Consider the following 27,399-nt stretch of genomic DNA (forward strand, 5'->3'; position numbering starts at 1 on the left):
TTCAGGTGAACTGGTAACACTGCATTGCCCTTGGTGTGGGACTGTCCTGTGATGGACGAGGCTATGCTCATGCACCCATTTACACAACTGGATCATTTTTACTTTATTAATTCATGGTAAGTATCTTGAATTGGGATTTGAACCCGAATCAACCATCACGCAAAAATGTATCGCTTTTCATGACCTCCTTGCTCCATTGGACTTCAGTCTATAGGAGACATATTCCATATACTATAAGTAATAATTATTTATTACTTATTAATTTTAACATCTACAGAGGGTCCATGTATAATCAGTGACTCGGTTCATGTGAACCTCCACATGACACATCCACTGTTCCAAAGGTGGGAGCAAGGAAACTGCAGCCTGGGTTGCATTTTGGGCTCAAGGAAGACATGTATCCCTCACTGCGCTCTGACCCGGTAAACAGACACACCGAGCCCCTGTCTTTCACACAGGTACGGTCAGTCCCCATGGTTACAAACAAAACCACTGGTCCCGCCCCAGACAACACAGCACAGAACAACACAATGCAAACACGGGCACTCTTTCAAAATAGGGTTTGTTTTAATTTAGTTAACATTGTCTTTATATAATTAACATAGAGAGGAACAGCACTGAAAGGCGTAGTAATTAACATTGAGCGTCCAGCTTGTCTTGTTCTTGCAGCTGTACAAGTCGTTCCTTGGTTCTGGTTCAGAAGCTTTAAGGCTACCACAGAGTGCATCCAGTTTCGAATCCACCGAGTCCATGAGCAATGCACTTGGCGCTACGAGAGTTAGCAACCACAGCGGTATCCCCTGGAGAAGCAACCCAGGGCGGAAAGCGAGGGGCAGGAGCAAGGGGGCTGCTTACCTGTACTCAGCACGCACACATCTTTATACACACACCACCTTCAGGACCTTCTACCTCAGTATGTGTACAGCACATACCACCAGAGTCTGTCTTTAAGAGGAGTGACCTTGTTCGCCCCGACAACATCCAGGGTATGGTCTGAGCAAAAGAATGAGGAGACACAGCCAGGACTACAGCATGGTCCAGAGGAGACAGTAAAGGCTGCACTCTCTTACTTTAAAGCAATGCTGTACTCAGGTGAAATGCTGCTACCCTTAATTATCCTGCCATTAATACTTAGCAGAAATACTTTAGCATTTTAGCAAAGACAGACCTGCAAAATAAAAGCTAAAGGTTTGTTAAATGGTAACATGACTCATTCGGTTTGAATGTGTAGGGCTGAAATTTGGATTCGCTCTGATTTCCATGTCCTGCTGAGGCTGACACTGAAGACACTACATGGCTTCTCCAAAAGCAGCCTTACAAACGTACTGGACATTTTTCGTTCATTAGCCTTAGGCCAAGTAAGAGTTCATGCAAGGTTTTATAAAAGGCGGTCGTGGGATTATGGGCTTCAAACTGTCACAGGAAGAGCTGCAGAACAGTCTAGCCTATTTGTGATTCCTTAAAAATAAAAATAAAAAAAAAAAATTAAAAAAAAATTGAAAGAAAAATTAAATTTATAGTTTTTTGGTGTCAATTACACAATAATGTTATGGCTGAAGGACTATTTACAAGCAGACTTTTCTAAACACTTGAAACGCCCCCATCCCCCTGCCCCCTGGCTCTCTTCTGTAGGCCAGGGGGTTTGAGGAGGTAAATGATGGGGCTGCGTGCTGCTCTGGGCATCAGGGGCCAGGGGGTGCCAGCGCAGGGCTGGCAGGGAGAACCTACACAACACTGTCCCCTTCAGCACTGGGAGAGACGCGAGTTCACAACACATGGACGAATGCACAGTGCATTAGGGCTGTCTGCCCCCACCACCTCCTCCTCTCTGAGCTGCATGGAGACACAGCACAAGCAGCGACTCGCACCCCTTTGCTACCTTTCCTTTCCGCCTGCCCGCCTACTTGTACAGGCTCATGGTGGGGCTCTGGTACATGCACATGTAGGCATCGCACAGCAGTCGCCGTGCGAAGCCCTGAATGCTCTTGGGGTCAAGTGCATGCAGCTCCTCGGGGGTCATCTTCAGGTAGGCGCCCACCTCGGGGCACGGCGACACCTGGGGAATGTTGAAGCCATTCTGACCACCTGAGGAACGGCAGTACAGGAAACACACAATCAGGACAAAAATCTTGCAACTCATGTCTGTTCACACATTCTTGTTAAATTAAACTTGTGAAAATATCCATAAAAGTACCGCACAGAATCACTTAAATGGAGCATTCACCCCTTGTCACATTATTTGGAGTCCCCCCATCAAAAATGTTCATTTCCCAAATGACCTAAAGGGCACTAAAAACAGAAAAATGTAAAGCTCAATTAACATTTAATATTAAACATTATCTAACATCGGTAATGAAGTTCCAAATGTTTGTTCAGAAAGTGAAGAGAGAAAAATGAGATACTTTTTTCTTGCCAGCACAAAGTTTTAAATACCATCTTCAGTACAGAAAGAAATGGATAGAGCACACCCCACAAAAAGAGAAGTTTCCTATTGACTGTGGTAGTGGGTTCAATAAGAACAGTAAATAATTCTAACAGAAAAAATAAAAAAGGAAGAAAAAAAAAGATTAACACTGAATGCAATAAAATTCATGTCTTTGATTGTACCCAGATTTCACAACGAACTGACCTTTTTCCTGTATATTTTCGGTGGTAGCTCAAGCTCATTAAATTGTTTATTCTGTCCGCAATGAATTAAGGATCATCTGAAGTACTGATACATACTCAGGTAAGTGTTAAAAAAATTATTTTGTGTTTTATCATTTTTATATGTTCTGTACATTGAGCAATGGAGGCAAGAAGTGAAATGGACATCTGGTCATTTGAAACAGTGGACAGAAGCACGTGCAAAGTGACAGCATTTCCGTAAATTTTACCGTCTCGGTCTGCCATGCTGTCAAAGAAGAGCCAGGCGGACTCGGCCGCACCGTACTTGACGAAGGCCACGTAATGACTGGTCTCGATGCACAGCACTGCAAACAGCTGCATGCGCTGTCGGGGAAAAGTGCCCTGCCTCCATATACCTTCCTGCAGCTCTCGTGGTACCGACAGTTTGCCGTGCTTATGGGCCTTCCTCCGAGGATGGAGGTGGACCTGCACGCACACACACGCATACACAGCTGAAACACCTTAAAGGGATATCCTGTTGTTTGTATCCACACAGTTAATTTAAGAATTTTAGAAGCAACTTCCTTCCAGTCTGTGAGTGTGTATGAAAATAAAAAGAACGCGGTATGGGCGGCACAGTGGAACAGCGAGTAGTGCTGCTGTCTCACAGCGCCTGGGTGGTGCTAGAGAATTTGGGTTCGATCCCTGCTCAGTCTGTGTGGAGTCTGCATGTTCTCCCCGTATCTGTGTGGGTTTCCTCCGGGTGCTCCGGTTTCCTCCCACAGTTCAAAGACATGCTGTTCAGGTTCCCTCATAGTGTGTGAGTGACACAGAGAGAGAGTGTGTGTTTCGCTGATGTATGGGTAAGTGACGCAGTGTAAGTCACCTTGGTGAATAAGGTGTGTGGGCTAGTAACACTACATAGTATCCATGATTGTAAGTCGCTTTGGAGAAAAGCGTCTGCTAAGTGAATAAACAAACGTAAAAATACCTACATTTAGAAATGTATTAATAGCATACCATATCATTTATGGTTTGTCACAGAAACAGGCAAATTATACATAAATGGTAACTTTGGCAATCAGCCTTTGGGATGAACAGAAACAGCTGCATCCCTTGTAAGCAGTCTCCCCCAAGTGGAGAGGAGTGACACCGCATGTGTGTTTAGCGTGGTTCAGAGAACAAGCATGCTACCAGTCGTACCTGCGTGTTGCACGTCTCGCAGAACTGCTTGATCTTCCCGGCCGTAATGTCACTGTCCTCATAGCACTCGCGACACTCAAAGAAGGCCAGTCCCCCACAGATACGACACTCTCTAGGAGCTGAGGAGCAAAGACACACAGACACGCGCTGTATCAAGAAGTTCTGTGCATATGCATACCAATCTCACACACATAAACCTACGCCAGTGTGACCCTGTGGGCTACTGTCCCTGAACATAAGGGACATGCAGGACAGAGTGACAGCTAGTTTTCAAGTGTGATTTAAACTGTTGGCAGCCCCATCAGTGAGTGAGAGCTTACTGAATGTGTCAAGTTCCACCACGGACCTGTCAAAATATACAGTAAATATGTCCCGCTAAGGACACAAAAAAACCAACTGGACAGCCAAGCTCAGCCCCTGATCAGCTATGAAGAGTCCAAATGTGGACACCTCTGTTGTGTACAACGTGCCTGCTAGTGCCCTTTGACCAACTGCGCGACTGTGTCCCACTCCTCGAACTCAGACAGACTCCCGTGCACTGATCTGTGCCGCCTCCTCCTGCACTCACTGTCTTCCAGTAAGTCGGTGATGTCCAGCTCCAGGGATGGGAAGATCTTGTTGAACATCTTAAAGTCCTTGCCAAAGCGAGGCATCTGGATGATAAGGCAGGAGGGAGCCTGTGCACAGAGGAGAGCAGGATTCACAAACACTCCCCATGTGTGGGAGGGCAACTGGGAATTATTGTCTGTGTAGAGACCCTGGTCATGGCCTCAGTACCTCTGCAAACTTGAGGTCGCTATTGATGAAGGACCACTCCAGGAGTTGTTGGCTTGTGGGGACGCCCACCTTCTCCTTTTTGTCCATGAAGATCTGGTAGAAGTAACAGTCCTGGACCTTTTGTCCTGCAGATCTACACAAACCATTGTGGATACCATTTTAGATATGTATGCATGAGGCCGACTGGGAATGTTCACATAAATTTACTCTTAATCTGTTCACAACACAGCGCGCGTCTCATTAACTGGTCATGATTCACTCCTGAAAACAAACCACATATTGGGAAACTGGATGATGACATTGTACTTATTCAATTATTTTTTAATATGGAAAAATTTCAATGCACTCCAATCCCATTCCAAGTTCAATCCAAAATCACCTTAAATGATACTTAATATCATAAGGAAAAAGGAGTGCAACCTTCACATTTTTGTTTTACTTTTTTCCTGGTTTTTTTTTTTTTACTTGTCTCCTGTTTGACATTTTCCATGGTTTGTTCCATGATCGCAAGTGCCTTGCGACGGACTGGCGTCCCGTCCTGGGTGTGTCCCCTCCCCCTCCGGCCCTGCGTTGCCAGGTAGGTTCCGGTTCCCCGCGACCCCGTATGGGACAAGCGGTTCTGAGAACGTGTGTGTGTGTGTGTGTTCCATGATCCCTCCCGTATCTGTGAAGCTTTTTTGAATTGTATGTGTGGCTGTAATAGCAGACAGGGCTGTATATAAAAAGCTTCCTCACCATTCTATATTTGAGTCTTTTTAACTCCATATTTCGAACTATGAATATTTTTTTTTGTTTCCCCTATATTTTAACTTTTTTGTTCTAAGTCATAAATGCAGAAATAAATTAAACATTTGTTATTTATAGGTGCTATTTTTTTTTTTTTTTTGGGTCTATAGGGTAATGGTGAGGTAACCGCCCCTGATAAGCATGAATGTATGAGCACTAATGTATGTAAAATAAAATTTAAAAAGATCTAATGTATACAAAATAAATTTTTAAAAAAGATTTCATTAATTAAACTTACTGTAACACACTGTTTTTGGACTGTCTTTTGGCAGGCTATGGCTATATATCACATTTAAATAAATTAATAATTAGAAAAATAAAAGCACAATGGTGCAAAACACAGCATGCAAACGCAAACATGAGTCTGCAAGCAAGACCAAAGAGTGCTAGAACAACAGAGCATTGGTACACACTTCCTACAATGCAGGGTGTCTCAATCTCTCTAACACAGCTGCCTGGCCCAGTTTTCAAAAGCAGTTCCAGTTTATTGCGCTTCACAGAACGTGGCCCATCGGACACATGAAAATCCAGACAATTAGCAATAAGTAGTATTAATTTCGGATCAGATAAGTGAAAGACTAACGGGGATGAGTTTCATGTTGGTGTGGAGCCATGATATCTTTTGCAGCAGTATTTACTGCTCATCAACAATGAAATAAGCTAAGTATAAAAGTGCTACAGTTTAGAATTACAGCAAATGTTGTAATGAACTGCATGATAAAAGCCTTGGAGAAGAACATTTTTTCTGACAAGCTACACTGTTCACAGTCATTACATGGAGATGCTCACCTCAGTTTGAGTAGGGGGTCCACCCTCAGAATGTGGTGGAACAGGATGTTAAGGAACTCCTCGGGGTCTGAAGTCCAGGATACAAACACAGAGAAGGTGCTGAGAAATGCTGAAGAATAGCAGCCAACATCTTATACAGCCCGCTGATGCCCCACAGCATCATGCCTACCTTTCTCCTCAGACGTGAAGCCGGACGCGGCCTCCACCTTCTCCAGGATCCTTCTCAGCTTCATCACTTTCGTGGCACACACATACCCATGTCTGAGGGAAAAGATCAGTGCGGGATGGACAGACCAACGTTAAAGTTTGGAGACAACCATTTAGATGCACTAAAGCTCTGGACGGACTAAAACAAACTGAACGCCACCTCTGTTATATCTCCAACTCACTACAATGCATCCCAGTGAGTGTATCATATTGAATGTAGTTAATCTTTGGTATTAGTGGGTGTGGCATCATGTGGATTCTTCCTGTATGGGAAGGCATGGGGACTCTGAGGAGGCGGTACGGCGAAACTCACATGCGCAGCGGATTAACAATCTCGGTGCGCAGGAGCTCTTGTGTTTCTCTGTAGTACTCCACGTCTGTCTTCGCCCGTGGACGCAGCAGAACTGTGTCCAAAACTGAGCTGAAGGCGAAGAGACTGCAAACAGAGAGGTACACATGGCTACCATGCAGCCAAAAACACCTGTGTGCTGTTTTTAAGACTGAAAGGTGCTTTTCACAAATATTAATGTGAGGTCTCACATATAAAGCTCACATTTATGCCATGAACTATTGACTAGCTTTTACTTGACAGCCAAGGTAACTTACAGTGCTAGATAATGCTGAATTCCCTACGGTTCTACATATAAAGCAGATAATGTAACACACGCACATACACACACTAAGGACAAGTTAGTCACCAACCCAACCAAAACAGATCTTTGGACTATGGGAGGAAACCATAATACCTGAAACCTACACAACCATGGGAGATCAAGCAAACTCCAGAAACACCTACAAGGAACCAGTGCTACCCAGTGAGCCACCATGTAGTTTCTGCATGAGCAATGCATGCGAATCCCTCAGTCCTTCACCCTGTATCCCCCGGTGGTTTGCAGCTACCAAGATTCATTTCAAAGCTATCTGTTCTGCATTGAATATTCCACTTTTTTGGCCCACAGAACAAACACCCCTATCAGAACTTTGGAATTTATTCATCGGCCAATTCATTATGGGCTTAAATGGGTCAAAAACAAACACACACACAGAGCTCCACCAAAGACTTGGGTTGAAAGCTCATTCAGCTTTACAGAAACACATATAGCTTCACTCCAACCTGTTCTCAGGTTGTGAATTCAGCATGTTCTCACCAAAAGAGGGTGGAGTCCAGGTAGCAGGAGTTGTAGTGTCCCTGAATGCCTTTCTTTTTGCCCACCATGATGTCGAGTCCGTCGTTCTCTGTACGTGGAGGAGTGTTTTCATGTACCACCTCGCTCAGGTAAGGCCCGAACGCTTCGGACAAACAAGAAATAAGAGTTTAAAAGCAAATGCGATAAAGAGAGTAAACCTCCCAACATAGACATGACAGCAGCAGTCAGAGTGCGCCATACAGACGTACTTGGGAACCTTCAGAAATCCCTTCAGAGCCCTATCTATTTGTACACTGAAGTTCCGAGTTTTGGAGCGTTCATTTTCTTTCCAAGAACTAGGATTCATTAAGCAAAAATAACACAATCCAAAAACACAAACCTGCAAACATCAATGAACAAACCTACGCAAATGTAGACAAACTGCCTAAACATTTTTAACAGCAGGTGGTAGTGAAACAACATCTGAGACGAATTTCATGGGCTCCTCGGTTACTAGCAGCCTCCTGTAGGCACGGTGCGCTTGGCCCTCACCTATGGAGTTGCATCGCTCAATGGGGTTCGGGGCGTGGTGCAGTGATGGGAAGCGCGAGTCTGGACGACAGCAGCGCAGCTTGACAAAGAGTGCCTTCTTTGGTGGGCAGGTGAAATAACGGGTTCCCTTGAAGGTGCCATCAGTGCAGCCCACACACTCCTCCTCCTGAGGATACAAGAACAGGAACTGCATAGTCCACATCACTACCATGGCCACAGATTCTTAACAGCATCATGTTAAGTTCAGAAAGATCAGTTCTTGCCCTGATGTCCAGTTTTGTGTTCTTGTCATAGCTTTGTGATCATATTATTTATTGGTACTGAACTGATCAATCCCAACCATGCCAACCGGAAAGGGAGGAGGACTTTTAATTTGGTCGGCACAATGGCACAGTGAGTTGCGCTGCCGCCTCACAGAACCTGAGTGGAGCTGGAGGACATGGGTTTGATCCCCGCTCAGTCTGCGTGGCGTTTGCATGTTCTCCCTCTGTCTGCATGCGCTTCCTCTGGGTGCTCTAGTTTCCTCCCACAGTCCAAAGACATGCTGTTCAGGTTCACCCATAGCATGTGAGTGACAGAGAGAGAGTGTGTGTGTGTTCCACTGATCTATGGATGAGTGATCCATTGTAAGTACCGTATGTAGCAGTGTAAGTCACCTTGGTCAATGAGGTGTGTGGGCTGATAACACAACATAGAGTTCATTGGAAGTCGCTTTTGAGAAAAGTGTCTGCTAAATAAATGTAATTCATTTATATGCTATTTATATAAAATGCTATTTGCACCTCATTGTTTGACATGAAACAGAATCAAGTACTGTTTAGTGTAAATTTAATCAAAGCCTAAGCATCACATAGTGTGAATGGTAATCACAGACTAAACATGGCAAATTTTTGAATTTTCTCTTCAAAGCAAAACACACACACACATTTTCAGAACCGCTTGTCCCACACGGGGTCACGGGGAACCGGAGCCTACCCGGGAACACAGGGGCGTAAGGCCGGAGGGGGAGGGAACACACCCAGGACGGGACGCCAGTCCATCACAAGGCACCCCAAGCGGGACTTGAACCCCAGACCCACCGGACAGCAGGACTGTGGTCCAACCCACTGCGCCACCGCACCCCCCAATCAAAGCAAAACAACCAAATATATTTATATAGTGAAATTATCTGATGATTCATTCTGTACTTTATGATTTATATTGCAGTAATCTGTGACTAATATAAATTATAGTGAATTGTGTCATTATTTGAGTGCTCACCCCAGTGACATGCTGCGTTACACAAGATGTACAAATTTAGTTGAAATAAAAGCCAGCAGGGGGGTGTGGTGGCACAGTGGGTTTGACCAGGTCCTGCTGTCTGGCAGGTCTGGGGTTTGAGTCCTGCTTGGGGGGCTTTGCGGCGGACTGGCATCCTGTCCTGGGTGTGCCCCTCCCCCTCTAGCCCTGCACCCTGTGTCGCCGTGTTAGGCTCTGGTTCACCACAACCCCGCTCGGGACAAGCGGTTGTAGACATTGTGTGTGTGTTGTAAAAGCCAGCATTATGTAAACATTAACTTATCCAGACTCTGGTAACAAACTAATCCTTCCAGTGTAAGGACTCAGTGCCAGAATGTCCAGACTTTTGTTTGCAGCTGCACTAAATATGGGTGAAATATTTTTGACCATACAAACCCAGTGAGTCAGGGATTAAATCGGTAACTAGTTGCAGTGGATGAACACAAAGTAGAAAACACAACTGTGCATTTCAGTCCCTCTGTACTGCTTGGGGTGTTATTTGTGCTGGTCAGTTTAGGTGTAAAACGCACTGTTGTAAATTAATGTAAAGTTGCGTACAATGATCTGAGTGAGCCACTCACCAGCTCCAGCCCTGCCAGTGGCTCTGTCAGTCCAGGGGGCTGGCCCACCCAGCGAATGACCCCACACAGGGGTGGGCTCTCCTTTACCTCCACCAGAGAGCCCACCTCCAGGCCATACTGATTGCGAGGCGGCGCAGGGGGCACAGGCTGGGGGCTGGGTTGGGGGCCAGACTCGTGCTGGTCTCCAATGACGGACTGCACTAACAGGGATGGTGGGCTGCTGGTCATGCCACCGTTGGGCCCGACCTTCCTGCTCAGGCTGAAGGGCAGCGAATGGAACTTGTTGTCACTGGACAGAGAACCCGTGGGTGTAGCCCGAGTCGGCGGGGACGTCTGGCCGAAGTCTGATGGTGTGTCCGTGAGGGATTTGGCAGGGTCTTCCCCAACTGAGGAGAACAGTAAAACTCCAATTACAATTACACAAAGCACAAGGTGACACCATATTCACCATGAGGAAGGCATGCATAGACAGAAATCAAATTCCACTCCATGCATGCATGCACGCACACATGCATAACATCTAAAATGTACTGAGCAACCCCACAGGACTTTAATTATGGTTTCTGATTGAAATCAACAGTGAAACCAATTAATGTACCCTGTCAATCAACTTGCTGAAATCAACAGTGCAGCCCTTTGCTACATAGCCCACTACCTTGCCGATCTTGAAGGAAGGAAACCCAACAGACAGCAAAATGACCAAAACTTAATGAACCCACCTAGGATGATGGGTGAGCGTCGGATGATTGCTCTCACAAAGATCACGCAGGCAATGGGAGACCCCCCTGTTACCATACACCGTTACCAGTCTCCAAGGGCAACTGGCCAAGCACCAAAACAGGACTCGTGGCAAACACAGAGTAAGTAGATGGCTCACTGAAATAAGAACTGCAGCCTAGCAGAGAGCACTTTTCTAGTTTGGCCATGTATTGAAGCCTTTTACTAACGCGCACAGCCTGCCCCACGTAGCCTAATACCGATATTGCCCGTATACTTATGTTGGAATTTTTTTTTTAAGTTCAATGAAAACGTGAAATGTATCATTTAATGCATGAGCAGGTTTTTGCAAATGTTTTTTTTTAATTCAAATATGTTCAAACTTTTTTAAAACTGTTTTCTAATATAGAATTGCTTTAAAGCATCTAATTCTTCAACAGAGACTTCTAAATCAGCTTTGTAACACCACTCTTAAACCAACAAATTGCTGCTGCGTTAAAAGAATTTTCTCATTTTACATATTGCTTAAAAACTAGACTTCAATCATAGATTTCCAAGATACAGGCCAAATAAATAACTAAATATATGCATAAAACACTGGTAAAGCACAGAAATTCCCAACAGCTATCATGCAGGGGTATCCTGAAGTGATTTAGCATGATCAATTTTGTGTCCATTACTGTTTATGCATCAACACAATTTTCCAATAAACTGCCTTTTCTGCTCTATTTAGAGAAAGTAGCACTAAAAGAACAACACAAGTAAAATCCATCAGAATTTAATGTGCCTATTAATGAATAATATATTACGCTCCAGTCATTGTCTATGATGGTCTACATCTCTTTGCTGCTTTTAAGGTGGGGAATCCATCTCAGGCATAGCGTATTAGGACATCTACAAATAATTACAGCCAGCCTCAACTGCTTTAGAAAATCAGACAAAGATAAAAAGCAAAAAAGTGTCAACTAAGCAGCTTGTTACATGCAAGCACATCTAGGAAAACAGCAAATATCCTTGAGTGAACAGAAATCTGTCGATGTGTCACTTCAACAGTGCTGGTCTTTGGTGAGCTTCAGAGCACCGAATCTACAGCACAGGAAAAATGGCATTCATTTCACTTCCAAACATGTTTAAAAACATAAAATATTAACTGTACCCTCCAGCTTCCTGTCACACACTGCTGTATTTGAGGGGCGTAAGCAGGAATGGAGTTAAAGGACAGTCCTGTTCTCCTGGGCTCTGACTGTCCGCTCACGCTCCACCTGGTCTCAGACAAAGGAGCGTTCAGATGACACCATCAAGGGAAGCAGAGTGTCTGGAGTGCATTGCTAAAAGCTTTCCGTTGATCTATAGAAGGATCGCGCCATGCACTCATGCACAGGAAGCCGCATTTTGACCGCAACAGTGCTCAACAGAGACGGTCTTGATGGCAAGCCTCGGTGTCCAATCAATTAAAAGTATTAAAACAGCACTACGGGTTGGCCTCCAGTCTACTGACCCTAAATGTCTGAAAAGACAAATATAAGCCAAACTTTTTATAAAAAAAAAAAAAAAAAAGATTAAAAATGAAATTTTTGAAATGGCAAGAACAATATTAAATTATACAGCAGCAACCACGTGAAGCTCTGCCATCAAGCTGCCTTCTGGTCGAGCCTCTCAGTTCCTACCCAGGGCATTACCTTCATCAATGTACCATGTGCTTTTGGATTTGGCCTGTGGTGGGTGATCGACAGAGCTGCCATTTAAAGTGTAATAAAACTCAGACTTGCTTCTATTCCCACTCTGCAGACCCAATCCTGTAAGCAGGTTCAGCACAGAAGGGGGGAGAGAGAAAGACAGAGAGAAAGAGAGTGAACCAGACTTGTGCGCATTTATCACATCCATCAGCAGGGCCCTCTCAGCAAACTCGTCCATTGGGGTGTAAATTCAAATGCTGGCAATAGTCCACCCTCCACTATACTCCTTGTCATGACGGGTCTATTTTTTTGTTCATAGGAAGATCCTGTCTCAACTGTAGTACTGTTTCCTAAGTACTAATGTACTGTAACAATCCTGGTGCTGTACATCACAGCACAAAGGAGTCATCTTAAAAACAAAGGAGGGCAGGATGGTACTTTATTAATCCCAGCAGGGAGATTCACAAATAATTTAATTTATATTAAAATTACTTTCAATAACTCAATTGGCATGTTAAACTACAGTGAAAAAAAAAATCCTCAGAAGAAACACTGGAAATAGCCAAAGATACAAGAAACAACAAACAATGCATGAATAAGAAGAGACTAATAAGGCGAAGTGCGAGTCTTTGACTTCACAAGAGCTTCAGTTTCTACTTGGAATCAAACAAGTGCTGAAATGTTCATCGTAGGACAACGGAACCATTTGTAGAAAGGCAGAACCTCCAGGTACTGGAGAAAACAAGGCCGTGCACATCTGCTTTGCATTCAGTGCTTCGAAACTTCCCTTAAAGGCTCAACAATGATTAGACAGGGTGACTGCTGAAGCCATTTGAGGTACTGGAGTTTACTGGGGTACTCCTAAAATCGCAGTGTGTCTGGAGGTATTTGGAATTTTGGAATATGGGAAGATCTCCGATGGATCTTAATACTCCTCGATCACTGTGTGACCACAGCAAACAAATGTCGATGGCTCCCCCGAGACAGCTTCCCATAATGTGACCAATCCAACATCACTTTAACAGCTGTTAAGACATTGTGGGTCGAAAGCAACCTTTGGCTTTTCTCAAAGCACCACTAATCTTGACACAGGAAGAAAGTACAAAATGACTCATGAGATAATTTCAGTGCTCCAGGTTTTGTGCTCATTACTATCTAGGTTATGTTATTCTTGCATTTTGGATTTTCCAACTCCTTTTATTAAAAGAGAGAGAATGAGAAGAATACCACTATTACTTGGTTAACAAGGGTTAGTGACCAAAAACCACACAACAGGGAGACAAGGCCAATCTTATACCTTGTCTCCTTGGGAAATGTCAATATAGTGTATAGTTATTTTAGTACAAATTTGTTGAGATAACCCATTACGTTAAAAATAAGCACCAAAGTTTCAGAATGAATTGAAAAAGACAAAGATTTTTAAATTGTGTAATAATTTCTCTTTTTTTTTGTCCATGATGTCATATAATAAGGAACACACAGTAATACACATAATAAAATGCATTCTTTAGGTATTTATTTGCAAACTAATAAATATTGATATTTACTTGCTGTAAACCTGTAAGCAATGCATGTGTGGGAACTGCCAGATGCAACAAAAGTGACCATTAACTAACATGGTCCAAAATCAACACAGGTGTGAAAGGGCACATATGGCATATACTGCACATTGACCATAGTGGTTTTTGGTGATGAAAGCTAGTGGTGTTTTTTATGGTGAACTGACAGTGATTAAAGATCTTTGAACATTCTGGTTGTCTGTGTGTTTGAGGCTTTTCAGCTGCCTTTTTTTTTTTCACCCAGCATGGCATCTCCTTTCTTATACAACGTACTGACGTGCCTTTTGTTTGGTCTTTGTGGAAGTGCACTCATCGTCTCCTTGAGCTTGGTCACTTCAAAGACCAGACACGCTGCCCCACATTGCTTCACAAACTCTCATACTGAAAATCCAATTTTACAAATGACAACTGGGACAGCTGGTGACATTGTGGTTAGAGCCAATGCCTTTGGAACAAAAGGTCAAAGGTTCAAATCCTACCTCTAGTTGTAGTACCCTTAAGCAAGGTACTTACTCAAGTCAATTGCTCAAGTAAAATTAACCAGCTGTATAAATCTGTAAGAATAATTGTAAGTGGCTTAACATCACAAATTGCTCTGGAGAAACCTGTTGTTATAACAAGGACTGAGTGCATCTCGGGTTCTGGTACAGTCCAATACTGTTGAGGATCAGTGTACTCAAGGAATATGTTTTTCAAACACTTTTAAAATTAGTTTTTCAGTTTGAAGCCTTACTTGGGGTTTTAAAACTGTAACTCGGTTCCTTGGGGCCATACAGGGGACTGAAGTCCATCAGACAACAAACACTAAAGCACAGGGGGAGGAACAAGGGTGAGATGGAGAGAGGTAAAGAATATGAAAGGAGAGACTACCATCCGCTAAGGGTGATCTATAGCAAGGATCTACAAGCAAGAATCTTTCTGTTCAGGCAGCTGAAAGATACCCTGTGACGGAACAAGCTTCTCCCTGGACAGATACAGCCGGGTTTCTGTATATCCTCAACACATTCCTCACTAATGCATCAGCAGGGCATTGGTTTCACAACTGAAGGGGCTTTGCTCTCCTTTGCTCTCTTCCTAGAGACTATACCGCCATAATCCTTTGGACAGTAAAACATCTTACCAGGTGGTTGTTGGACTTGAGGACAGGGATGTATCACTCCTAGAATAAAACATTTCTTTTTCCTTTTTATCTAACAAGAACCCAGTGCTGCAGGCTTTCATTCTACTGATTTTCATTCTAAATTCAGGAAAATTTGTTGCTCTAAACTGCGCATAGTGTGCACGCTCTGGTGTATAGATGGGCAAATGACTGTAGGGAGATTATAACAGTGTATTTGCCACTGTAAGTCACCTTAGACAAAGGTGTTAGCTAAATACTACACATTATACGTTGCTTTGGAGAAAAGCAACTGCTAACTTAAATGTAATTCCCTGGATTCGGGCTAATATTCCACAGATTCAAGCCAAATCCACCACTAGATGTCACTAAAAAATGGCCTTTATCTGGATTTTTTTCTATCTTCTACTATCAAGAGCTGCAAAGAGAGTTGCATTTATAAACAAAAAGCTGAAATACATGTACCTGTGACACACATCTACATTATCATGGCAGCACACAATTACATTTGTGTATGTGTGTAACATAGTCATTGTTAAGTCATTGTTATGGGTCATCTCTGCCCACTGCAGTGCAGGTAAGTGGACCAAAGCACGACAGATTCAGTAAGAGCACAAATGAGATGTTCAGCCAATAAATCAGTACTTCACAGTTGTTCCAAGTATGAAACCCTGTTGCTTTATGAATGTAATAAATATTACCTGCACCTGACCTCAAAAGCTCGATTCATCCATACTCTCATTTGGAAAAACAAGTTCAGCGCCCAGCAGCAAAGATTTCTTAGGCTTTTACGTTAATAAGACGACTTTGGAAAGCTACTTCCTTGCATAAAATCAGAAAGAATACTTAAAGTATGTCTGCTGACATTTTTTTCCCCACTCCATACCATCTGAGGTTCTGCTGTACAACCTCTTACTTGTTTCCCTAACAATGAAGCACCTAAGACCACTATCTCAGCTACGAGGAAGAAACACAAAGGGGTTGCTGCTCCGACAAAAATATAACTCCTTGGGTCCTATGATGAAAAGCAATGTTGACAAAACACCCATGGTGCATCATGTGTTTTGAAGAGATAAACAAAAACCAGACATATTATAGTTGTACAGTCATATAGTTACCATGTTATTCCTCTGTGTGTAACATAACTATTAAAATAAACATGCTATTTGTCATGTAGTATAAGTGATATCTGACAGCAAAACCAGTACCTTTGTTCTTTGGTTTGTTCTGTGAGGACAAGGGCTTATCACTGCCACTTCCTCTGGACGCAAAGTTCGGTTTCTGATGCCGGGGGTCCTGCATTGAGAATTCTGAAAAAGGGAGGGGGGGGGGAGAGAGACTGAATATCAAAAGTACTCAAACTCCGAGAGGCAGATTCAGCCAGACAGTCTAATGGTCTGTAAAACACAACAGATGCCAAAAACAGACAATATTACACTTAAATACTTCAACTAACTGCAAGGTCTCAACAAAGGACCGAAAAAAAAATGCGACTGAGTGACATGTGGAATAAACATTATTTCCACTACTTTATCAGCAGCCACAGTCATGTAGTTAAAACCTCTTCAGAAGCTGTGATAACACACAGAAGGAACAAAGGGTTATAAACAAATTAAAAACAAATTTACAGCTGTGCATCATCACAGTCGTAAATTAGTGGAAAAGCAACACACACCTTGATAAACAATCACATTAAACAAAATAACGAAGACACGTTCTCTACTCTAATTTCAAAAACAAGCCACACAACAAAAGCGCTTCTGTTGCAACTGCCAGTGAAACCCCCAACAAACACGGCTTTGTGCTGCTCGGGTTCCAAACAGAAAACAGTCTGAACAATGAGAGTATCGATGGCGAGAGCAGGCCGTACCTGGCATTACGTCGCAGATCGGGACAAGACGGGTGTGTTCTATGCTGGCGAAATTACACAGCAGCTTGCCATCAAAAAAGCCGTCCCAGTCACCGATGGGATTGTCCTGGAAGAGTGCAAGACGTCACCTTGTTACTCAGCGTCGAAAACCTGCATTTATGCGACACTGAAGTCATTTCCACAGCTGACCTCTGCCCACTCCACCCACTGATGTCAATTTCCATTCTGCACTTCATTCCAGTAGCAGAGCAAGGGGGTCGTCTGTACTGGCGGCACCCAAGGCAAATGGCTTAAGACCAGGCCAAAGGAGGAGGGTTATGGGTTCGGACCATCCACACAATGACATCACTCCACAATCGAGGCTGGAGGAGGAGAGTAGTGATGACGGGAACCTTGATCCTGGTCAAACAACTTCCGCACCTTCCGGCCCAGTAACGCCACCCCCCGTAGGCCCAGGGCACAACACAGCCAGATCCACAACGCTTTTGTACGAATTTACTCAGTTAAATTAATTTATTTCAACATGTTCAAATTTGTAAATATCTTGGAAGTATGACAATTTAAAAAGGAAAAATTTTTCAGGTGTTTCCTTACATAATTTCAAAGCCATGTTGGTGAATTGTGTTTGCGCTCTTTACATAGGCATCCTGTTTGTGGCTTCTTTAAAAAAATAAATCATAGCAGTCTGCTTAAACTATTTTCAGTTCAGAGTAACAGTACATCTACTCTGCAGGCTTCCTGGGCAAGAAAATTTCTCAGACATTAAGTGGCTTGAAGGATAAGTGAAAGCCACACACTGACAAGTTGTAATTAATTCTAACGAGTGAATTCAAACAATTAAAAGATTCACTATAAACAGTTTCCCCCCAGACAAGTCTATAGATAAGCAGTGAATATTAAAGTAAGAGAAAATAAATTATGTAGGGGGGCAGTAGGTGGTGTAGTGGTTAGAGGTGCTAGCTTCCACTCAAAGAATCCAGGTTTCAATCCCATCTCTTGCTGTAGTACTGAGATCCTGAAGTGATACACTAAAAATTAACCAGCTGTATAAATGAATAAATCATTGCAAACAGACCAACAGTGCAAGTTGCTTTGGAGAAAAACCTAATCACATAAATCCCATAAATTTAAAAAGAGGGGGGGGGGGGGGGAAAAAAAAAAAAAAAAAAAAAAAAAAAAAACTACATACAGTGAATATATACTACTGACCTGCACAATTGTTAATCCTTCAATGTAAATTATCACCAGGTATACTAAAATAAACTGACTACATTAAATAATGAAAAATAGAACACAGAATACTTTAAACTCCTATTTTGAATTTACATTTATTCATTTACCAGATGCTATGCTTCAAAGCGACCTCTAACAAACTCTATGTAGTGTTATCAGCACACATGCAGAACACGCAAACTCCACACAGAGTGAGCGGGGATCGAACGCACATCCTCTCAAACCACCCAGGCGCTGAGAGACAGTAGCACTACTCCCTGTGCCACTATGCCAAAGGTTAAAGGTTACAAAGGTTACTCTCTGGTCCTAAAACCCCAAAGAACTAACAAGTACAAAGTCACTTCAGTGCATACTTTGACGATTATCATGACAATTTAACATGACAGGTCTCTCATTGTAAGCATCTGTATCAGAGGAAAAGCACATGCCAAACATTTCATTAAAAAATTAAAAGTATGAAACGTTAATGTCTCACTTGGGGTTAGGTTTGCGGGAACATGTAAAAACTGCAATGAGAAAGATACGCATGGTATTTCGAACGCTGCTTAAAGATAATTCCTGCCCATCATGAAGGAATGTAGTTCAGGCCCATTTAAAAGTTTTTTCCCCACTTTCACATTTCTGAAAGACAGCAGGAAAACTAATGTACAAAATGTACAATCAGAATGACAAATAAAACTCTTCTTACACTTTACACGACCATATCTTTTATATATATTGTGTCCAGCTACAACACTTTCAAACATTACGAAAGCTCAAGTTAAAAGAAGGTTACTAGTAAATTCTTGCAAAATAATGCAGTTTGTCTTTTTCATTTAAAATGTGACACACTTTGTGTTTATGAAGCATAAGAAAACAACTTATTTTACATAATTTGTAAAACTATGTAAAACAATGCAGGTTTGGCCTGTGCCTGCTCTCTGGGGGATCTGGGGTTTGAGTCTTGCTTGGGGTGCCTTGCGGCGGACTGGCATCCCATCCTGGGTGTGTCCCCTCCCCCTCCAGCCCTGCGCCCTGTGTTGCCGGGTTAGGCTCCGGCTCGCCACGACCCCGCTCAGGACAAGCGGTTTCTGACAATGTTTGTGTGTGCGTGTTATTTATGAGAATCAAGTTAAGAAGATACCGTTGTCATATTATTTTCACTTAACCAGCAGTACCACCTCTTCTTGAAGAAAGTATATGCTCAGGAACTGAATTCTCTAAAACAAACTAAATGGGAAACTATGTGTTCTTGAGCCACAAAACATCTCCCTTTTTAAACCAAACATGCAAAATTCTTGCTTTTTCCTTTAAACACAGACAACTAATTCAAAACCCAAAAGTCCAGAATATCCTAACTACACTGAAAAGCTTTAAATCCATGTTCAAAATTGCTTATATATAACACACCTGTATCCTCCCTCTTCTGTCTGATTTATTTTGCTACTACTTTCCCTTTCTGTGTCGTTTTGTTGTTTCTGGACAGCAGAGTGGTGCAGCAGGTTACACTGGTGCCTCAAAGCTTCTGACACTGTGTGGAATTTGCACATTCTCTCCATATTCTTGAGAGTTTCCTCTCACAGCCCAAAAAACAACTTCAGGTGAACTGGTAACACTGCATTGCCCTTGGTGTGCAACTGTCTCGTGATGAACAGGGTTACGCTCATTTACCCATTTATACAGCTGAGCAATTTTCACCAGAGCAAATATGGGTAAGCACACTGCTCATGGATACTATAGCACGAGGAAGGATTCAAACTTAGGTCCTTCAAAGCCAAAAGGTGGGGGCTATAACCACTACACCATCTGCTGAAGTAATACGAGCAGATTGCTCATTATACAAATTTGCGGGTACAAAATACATTTGCTCATAAGTCTGAAACCTCGTAAAAGGAGGGAAGCCTCAATATCTGTAGAACAGGTTACCCGCTGCTGCTTGCTAGACACTGCATAACAGTTACAGATTCTCTCTCGACGCAAATTCAAAGCCAACTCCGTGCAAACAAAGGAAAATTAATGAAAAATTAAGAACAAAATCAAATTTCACACATCCTTCCCAAATTCACACAGAAAGCAACTTGAAGTTTATTTTTGGATGTAAAGGTTTTTACATATTTGAAATAAAAAGCAAAAAAAAAAAAAAAAAAAAAAAAAAAAAAAAATCACTAAATGCAGCTTGATATCATCTCATTGTGCACTTAACTCAAAAGAAAACTGTACATTTTTTTTTTTTTTTTTTTTTAAACCCCAACCTTGATCAGAATTGACAGCTACAAGTCTAATATAAAATCTGCGTTTTCCTTCGCTGGCGTTAATGTGATGATTAAATCTGCATCTGTAAACTGGCCTGGACCGGATACCTGCTGTGACAGTTCCTTTTAATGGTGTGGTGAGGTGGTAACAATGAAAATGATTGACTTAATACTAGTGCATTATTTACCTGTTGCTTGAGAGTGACAAATGCCTTATTCCACTTGTACAGTGATTAATAGTGTTTTTGAAAAAAGAGGGAGGAGAAAAAAAAAAAAACGCTGCTGTGAATGAACCTGATGTTATGTATTCTAGCTAAAGAGCAAACAATATACTAAAAATGTATACAAGAGAACTGAATTTTTTAACAGCTTAATTTTATTCATGTTGTATTTCTATTGCTGTTCAATCAGTGTGCATCCTTTTTGTACACAGAAAGTCAAGGAATGTGCCAATACTGATTCTAGACCGGAGACAGTCCGGATCTGCTCACCATGTCCACTCCCACGTAGTAGCCCAGGCTCTCGTTGCCAGGCAACAGGTCGCAGAAGATGATGGTTCCATACTCTGGGCCATCCCTGGTCTGTACCACAACACGTGAATTGATTTCCAGCGACAAGTCACAATCCCGTGGGTCAGGAGGGTCGCTCAGCACCTCTTCTTCATCCTCCCACAGCTCAAGTTTGTCCAGCGCCACAAACACGCCACATTCGTCCTCACAGCGGAACAGCTGCTGGCCCTGGTAGGACCCATCTGTGAAGCCCTGGCCCCGGCCCTGCTCCTGAGAAGTGGTAGGTAAAGTCACACAATTAGGTACACTGATAACTACACCCACACTTATGACCATACTAACAGTTGCACTGAACACAGATACAACCAGTTTTAATAACACTTAGTGTGTCTATCGGTTTTAGTTTCATAAATTGTTTTTCCACAGTGGTTCTCCACCCAGGTTATGCTGCCATACTGCACCGTAATGGTTTCTGTTTGCTGATCTTTTAATCAATTAGGATTAAGAAATGCTGCTAACACAGTTGCTGCAAAGATGTTATCTTGCTCTGGTTAGCTTTTGTCTCCTTTCAGAAAAGCACATTATGAAACATGTTGAAATATAATGATGTAAAGGTGGTGATGGAAAAGGAAAAAAATCAGTCATTTAATCAGTTTTAGTTTTTAAAGCAAATGTTTCAAGCTTCAGTTTGGTTTCTGTTTAAAAAAAAAAACCATTGAATGCTTAGTTTGAAAAATTTTTATTTTCACCACAACCATACTGATACTGACAGCAACTGAAATGTAAAACATGAAACCAACTAAAGGCTCTCTATGTTGCTGTTTATTACAGAAAACTAGCTTGTTGGGTAGTAAAAATGTTCCTTATCCTAATGACTGCAACAAAAGACAAGACAGATTGAGAGAAAACAGCCCAATTCCATTTTAAAATCTGTCCAGCTGAGGAACACAAAGGGTTAACTAAAGGTACAAGTACTCATGTTGTACTTCGCTGAAGTTTAGGAGAATGTCAAGTTCACAGGCAGGGTGATGATGGAAGAAAGTTCCACCTCAGATGCCTAACTACCAGGATGTGTTTAATTGTGATTTATGGGCGTTTAATATGTAAAGTAAATGTAAAGCATGTGACGATCTCAGAAAGCCTTATGAGGAAAAAAAATATATATAGTTTCAGTTGACATTTTTTTTTTTTACCACCAGCAAGAGAAACTGGCGCACTTGAAAAATTAATTTCCAATCAAGACATTTTCACCTCTACAAAAACATCCACAACCACACCCAAATTCTGTTAAAGCCAACATAATGTTACCACCACCCACACACACACACGCCCACAACCAGCATGCCCACAATCCCACACATACTGACTCACTCAAGTGAGAAATACACATAAACATGGCAATGTATGCTAGGAAGAGATATGCCAGAAGCAGAGGAAGACTGGACAGGTCCAGAATGTTCCAAATACCAGCATTCTTTGGCATCTGAGCTCTGCAACATCACAGAGTTGGAAACTTCCCACACAGAACTGAAAGACGACATCGTTACACCAATCACTACTTTCAGTGAAATATAATTCAAACATGAACAGTGAGCAACACAACCAAAGTGTAGGAGTGAAATGCACTGGAAGTCCTTAGTCCACAAGTCATTACAGATGTCATCAGTGCTGAGCTAATGCTGTCAGTGCAACAAAGACATAAAGCAACCACTTCATATCAAGACTTGTGCTCATGAAGTAAGCATTCCAACAAACGAGGGACACATCTAAACCCTGACTCTACAAGAAAATTTTTTCAGTGTTTCTTAGAGTGCTGTAATTGGAAAAGAAATGAAAGACCTTTCATTCAAAACTGCTGCAGAACATTTTCAATACAGTCTAAGAAGAGCAATTTCTGATGCAATGCCAACATGCTGGAGGGACTCACCAGCAGCTCCACTCCAAACCACACCCCAGAGAGCGCCCTCTCGGGGATGAGCGGCCCTTTGAAACGCACCACCCCAGGTAGTGGCTCGTCACCCGAGCGCAGCTGCACCTGCACCTTGGAGCCACAGTCGATGGCGCGGGCACGCTCCAGACGCGGTTTGTTGCACAAAAGCCCATAGCGCTCCTCACAGTTGTTGACGGGAAAGAGCAACTCAGCCAGCTTCTCATCCAGCTCCAGCACGTCCTTCTCATCCAGGCCCAACACAACATTGGCCTGGTCTAAGATGCGCAGGCTTTTCTTGCCCTTACTGGGTGGCAAGGGGCGGCCCAAACTGTTGCGCTCTAGGCAGGCTTGGCCAATGCTTCCGCGAAGCACCTTCAGGGTCTTCTGTGGGGGCTTCTCCACCATGCATTCCTTCATCACCATGTAATAGCGCGAGTCCTCCCGGAAGCCCCCACTCGGCTTCTCCTGGCTCCACAGGGCAGAGCTCATAGCTGCCACAGCCTCATAGCAGTGAGGAATGCAGGGTTACAGCAACCAGGCAAGTGATGGTAGATGGGTGGGTCATGGGATCCCAGCATGTAGGTCCCATATGTCCTCTCTGTAGGACAGTTGCATCATTTCAACTCGACTCCACGCCCATGTGGACCTGCCCATAAAGAAGAGAATCTTCAGGGTTGAGTTATTACACATATGGAAAGTTAAGCAGATTAAATTCCACCATTCTGAAATCAGAAATTAATCATACAAACAAAATAATTAAACAGTATTATGAAAGAAGCATGCAGCTCCTGGTTATATGGTATATGGAAACAAAAGTCTAGTAATTAAAACAGTTTAGTGAAAGCGCCTACTGAAAGAATGCTATTCTGCAAGCACTAAAATTTCTATTGCTCAACCTGCTGACCATGTTTGGTGTTCATACCTTTAATAAAAATGAGAAAGGTCGGCTCAGATTTAAACATAAGAGCATTCTGACAGCTGCATTGAAGGCCGAACTAATTATCCCCCTGAATCTTTTTTAGGCAGCCTAAAGTACAGGTTTTATACAAAGACTTCTAACAAGGGTGATTAAAGTTGGACACAATTACAGGTTTGCACAAGGAAACATATTCCAACAGAGAGAAAAAAGATGAAAGGACAGAGACCCAGATACATGAGCAAAAGTACTGTGAGGCAGCCGGCTGTGGTACTCATGAAGAGGTCAAACTAACCAGGGTAGGTCCTGATGTGTGAAACCCCAAGCCCAGCTCACTACATTTATTCTTGCATATTTCCAGTATCCTCTCACTTACTGCACACTCTTCAACTCACTCTGTCCTTCGTGTGTTTCTGTCTGCGTCTCTCAAAGAGCCGCAACTTTGTCCTTGGTGCACCAACCTTACACCCTGCGTTCACTAGGAAGAGCACTAAACTGTGAGTCTGGTTCAGAGATTACTGTAAAAAGCTTCAAGGGGCAGCTGGCAGACTAGTAGTTAGAGTTGCTGTCTTTGGACAGAAAGGTCACAGGTTTGAATCCCCCCTCCAGCTGTACCACCTTTCAGCAAAGTACTTACCCTACAATTGCTCCAGCAAAATTACTCAACTGTGTAATGGGTAAATAATTGTAAATAGCTAAACATGTAAGTTGCTTTAGAGAAAAGTGCCAGCTAACTGAATAAATTAGATAAATCATAAAGTATGATGTGTCAGTCACTTTTGATAAACTAAAACAATAACAAAAATTATCCATTTTAAGTAATAAGAGCCAATTCAGACTGCTGGTGGTCCAGAGCCAATCCACAGCAACAAAAGGTGTGAGAAAGTATGCACCCTAGACACGACACCAGACCACTGCAAGGCAATCTTACAGTCATACACCATGAGAAATTTACAGCTACCAATTTACTTGAAACACAATTGCAGACTGTGGGAAGAAACTTAGGCATGAGAACTCCATAGGGACCAAGTTAGGAGCCATGAGGCACTAGTTGCACCACCCAAGAAAAACAGAATAAAACAAAACAAAAAAGAAAAAGGTGTATAAGCAATTTCAACATGTGGCGCTTAAGCCTGTATTTAAAGGTGTCTATAGCAATTATATTCAAGACTCACTTTTCAATTAAAGAAAACACAGATGAACAAGGGGAGAACATGCAAACTCTGGAGTACTGGGGCCAGATTTGAACTGTTACCCAAACCCAGTAGTCCCAGCATGCTGCCCACTATGATCTTACCAGTAACCTTTGTCTAAAGTAAGTAGCCCTGGTAAGTACACTATGTCCACAGTAGGTAACCACAAACTATAATTAATAAGTTATAACTGGCATAGTTCTGGGCTGGTGAAGGTACCCCCAGCAGTGGAAGAACAATGGAATATAATGACTAACCAAAATAAGTCAAAGTCAACTTTATTATCATGTGCCAAAAGTGGTAGTGCAAAAAGTGAGTTTTTGTGCAATAATTGTTTGGAAAAGAGGGTTGGTGTGACATAATGTACAGTAAGTTGATGTGGAATGCACTACAATAGAGCAGCTATATTTTCGGATTTAAGTGAGGTTTCAGCACAGACTGTCAGTGACCTGAGGACAGTCTCTGCAGATTGTACTAAAGTGGGTGGTGTGCCTCTGGATAGAGGGGGTTGATTCTGTTGGTCAGGTCAGGATTCTGTTATGTATTAGGTGGTTATGGGTGGTACAGAGAGTTCAAGATCCTGACAGCTTGAGTGAGAAAGCTGTTGCACAGTCTGGTGGAGCCAGCTCGTATGCTCCTGTATCTCTTGCCAGACCGCAGGAGGCTGAAGAGGCAGCGGGAGGGGCGTTTGGAGTCGCCCACAATTTTGGAGGCTTTTTCGGGCCTCCAGAATAATTTAATACTGTTAGAGTAAGCCCACAGCAATTCGTAAACATTTGCTGGCATACAAATATCCATAAAGTGAGCACCTGTGAGCCAGTGGGCAACCTAGTGGTTAGAGCTGCTGCCTTTCATCTCAGACTCACAATCCCACCTCCTGATGTAGTAGTACCTTGCACAAGGTACTTACCATGAAATGCTCCAGCAAAAATTACCCGGCTGTATAAGTGGGTAAACAACTGTAGGGAGCTTGTCACTGTAACTTACAAGTTGTTTTGGATAAAACCAGATAAACATACATGCACACGCACTGTGGTCTTCACCCTAGTGCACCAGCTTGCCCTGAGAACTGTACACACTCCTACAGTTCTGCAGGAACATGTCAAAAACAAACACCACACCCTGACAAAGCACAGTCAGTGGCACAGTGGTGGCAGACAGAGCTCACACCCTGCCAGCTCCAGGGGGGCAGTCTTACATAAACAGCTCCGTGTTTACCACGCAGCAGGTGGGAGGCCGCTCATGGACCCTTGCACACGAGTGCACAGCCACTCCTCAGAAGCAGCACTGCACCGGTGAGGAACTGACAGTTTGCAGCTGAACTAACTCTGAGAAGAAGGGGGGGGAAAAAGAAAAAAAAAGAAAAAAAAAAAAAACACTCCACGCAAAGAGAAGCAAAAAAAGGCCAAAAACAACGAGCTGCTAGGTGTGTAAATACTTATACGCGGCAGTTTTAGGTTAAAAGACATAAGCAGTGGGACGCAAATACGTGCTGGAAGGGAGCAAGTCTGAAGTTACACGTTAGAGAAGGCGATGCACGTACAGACGGACGGAACACGACGCACGTGCGTTCGCGCGCCTGCCGCCCTCGCGCGAGCCAGCAGCGCTGCTGTGCCTGTCTCGAGCCGCCTCCGGTTCCATCAGAATGACGTCACCGGGAAAACGGACCACGGCTCTCGTCTCGGGCCTCGAGCTCGTACAGTAAAAGTACAGTACACGGTACCGACACGACATGCCATGGCCCGGCGTTTCCAACAGACACGACCGTGACGTTTCGCTGTCGTGTAGACCAAGAAGACCGGCGACGCAGATTTTTCCTCAGCGGCTGCTGGCTAAAGCTAACGGCACGAAAAAGCAACCTCTCTCCTACTCACACGCTGCTGACACACGAAGAGACATAAATCGCCCGTGTTCTTACCTCAGCTTCAGTGCCTTCTTCACCTGGCTGTTCAAGCTTCATCGAACACGGCTACATCCGTAGCTGCAAAAAACAGACAGAGTACTGCAACCAAGCGTATAGCCAGGGAAGGCAGGTAGCTAAGCGGGCGTCTGTCTGCCCTCTTCTTGTTTGTGCTCCGCAGTTCAGTGGTGTTACTACTGCAAAAGGATAATCGCGGGGTATAAAAGAAAAACCATAACAGACCTCTATATTCTGCCAAATTTAAAATTGTAATAACAGGAACCTACTCAACCAACGACACCTGGCCACGAGGGTCTGGTACGTTAATCTCATTGGTCAGTACATCCGTCATATAAGGTGGTTATTGGACAAACGAGGCATCAGTTTCTTCAGTCCCGCCTACCGGGGGTTTTCCGATAGTTCGGTTGATAGGCAAAGGGGGCGTGGTCAATTTGTGATTGACGGGACCGATGATAGTGGGTAGGAAACCAAAATGCTGTGACAGTTTTTCTCTAAATTGCCCGGTGTGTGTGTGTGTGTGTGTGTGTGTGTGTGTGTGTGATTGCCCTGTGATGGACTGCCTGTCCAGTCTAGGGTGCACCTTGCCTCTTGCCCGGTGTGTCCGGGATAGGCTCCGGACC

The 27,399-nt window shown here is 43.2% G+C and overlaps 1 protein-coding gene across 3 annotated transcripts; it reads right to left on the bottom strand.

Moving 5' to 3' along the window:
* Positions 1–564: 564 nt before the first annotated feature.
* On the bottom strand, positions 565–27,171 carry cyld (cylindromatosis (turban tumor syndrome)). Of its 3 annotated transcripts, XM_018749732.2 has the most exons (18): positions 27,046–27,067; positions 26,777–26,839; positions 22,747–23,395; positions 20,802–21,089; positions 16,847–16,952; positions 16,185–16,286; positions 12,304–12,420; positions 9,908–10,293; positions 8,049–8,214; positions 7,518–7,659; positions 6,683–6,805; positions 6,332–6,423; positions 6,163–6,229; positions 4,588–4,720; positions 4,379–4,487; positions 3,811–3,929; positions 2,877–3,093; positions 565–2,085 (listed from the first exon to the last, which is right to left on the bottom strand). In XM_018749732.2, the coding sequence occupies exons 3-18, from the start codon at positions 23,236–23,238 to the stop codon at positions 1,901–1,903; spliced, it is 2,844 nt and encodes a 947-aa protein (XP_018605248.1). In that variant the 5' UTR covers positions 23,239–23,395; positions 26,777–26,839; positions 27,046–27,067; the 3' UTR covers positions 565–1,900. The 3 variants fall into 3 exon arrangements, with proteins under 3 accessions (XP_018605248.1, XP_018605247.1, XP_018605249.1); XM_018749731.2 differs by having other exon boundaries at positions 26,777–27,171; XM_018749733.2 differs by lacking the exon at positions 12,304–12,420 and having other exon boundaries at positions 26,777–27,167.
* Positions 27,172–27,399: the final 228 nt, after the last annotated feature.

The sequence above is a fragment of the Scleropages formosus genome, chromosome 5 (assembly GCF_900964775.1).
Source record: "Scleropages formosus chromosome 5, fSclFor1.1, whole genome shotgun sequence".
In the NCBI taxonomy this organism is placed as follows: domain Eukaryota; kingdom Metazoa; phylum Chordata; class Actinopteri; order Osteoglossiformes; family Osteoglossidae; genus Scleropages; species Scleropages formosus.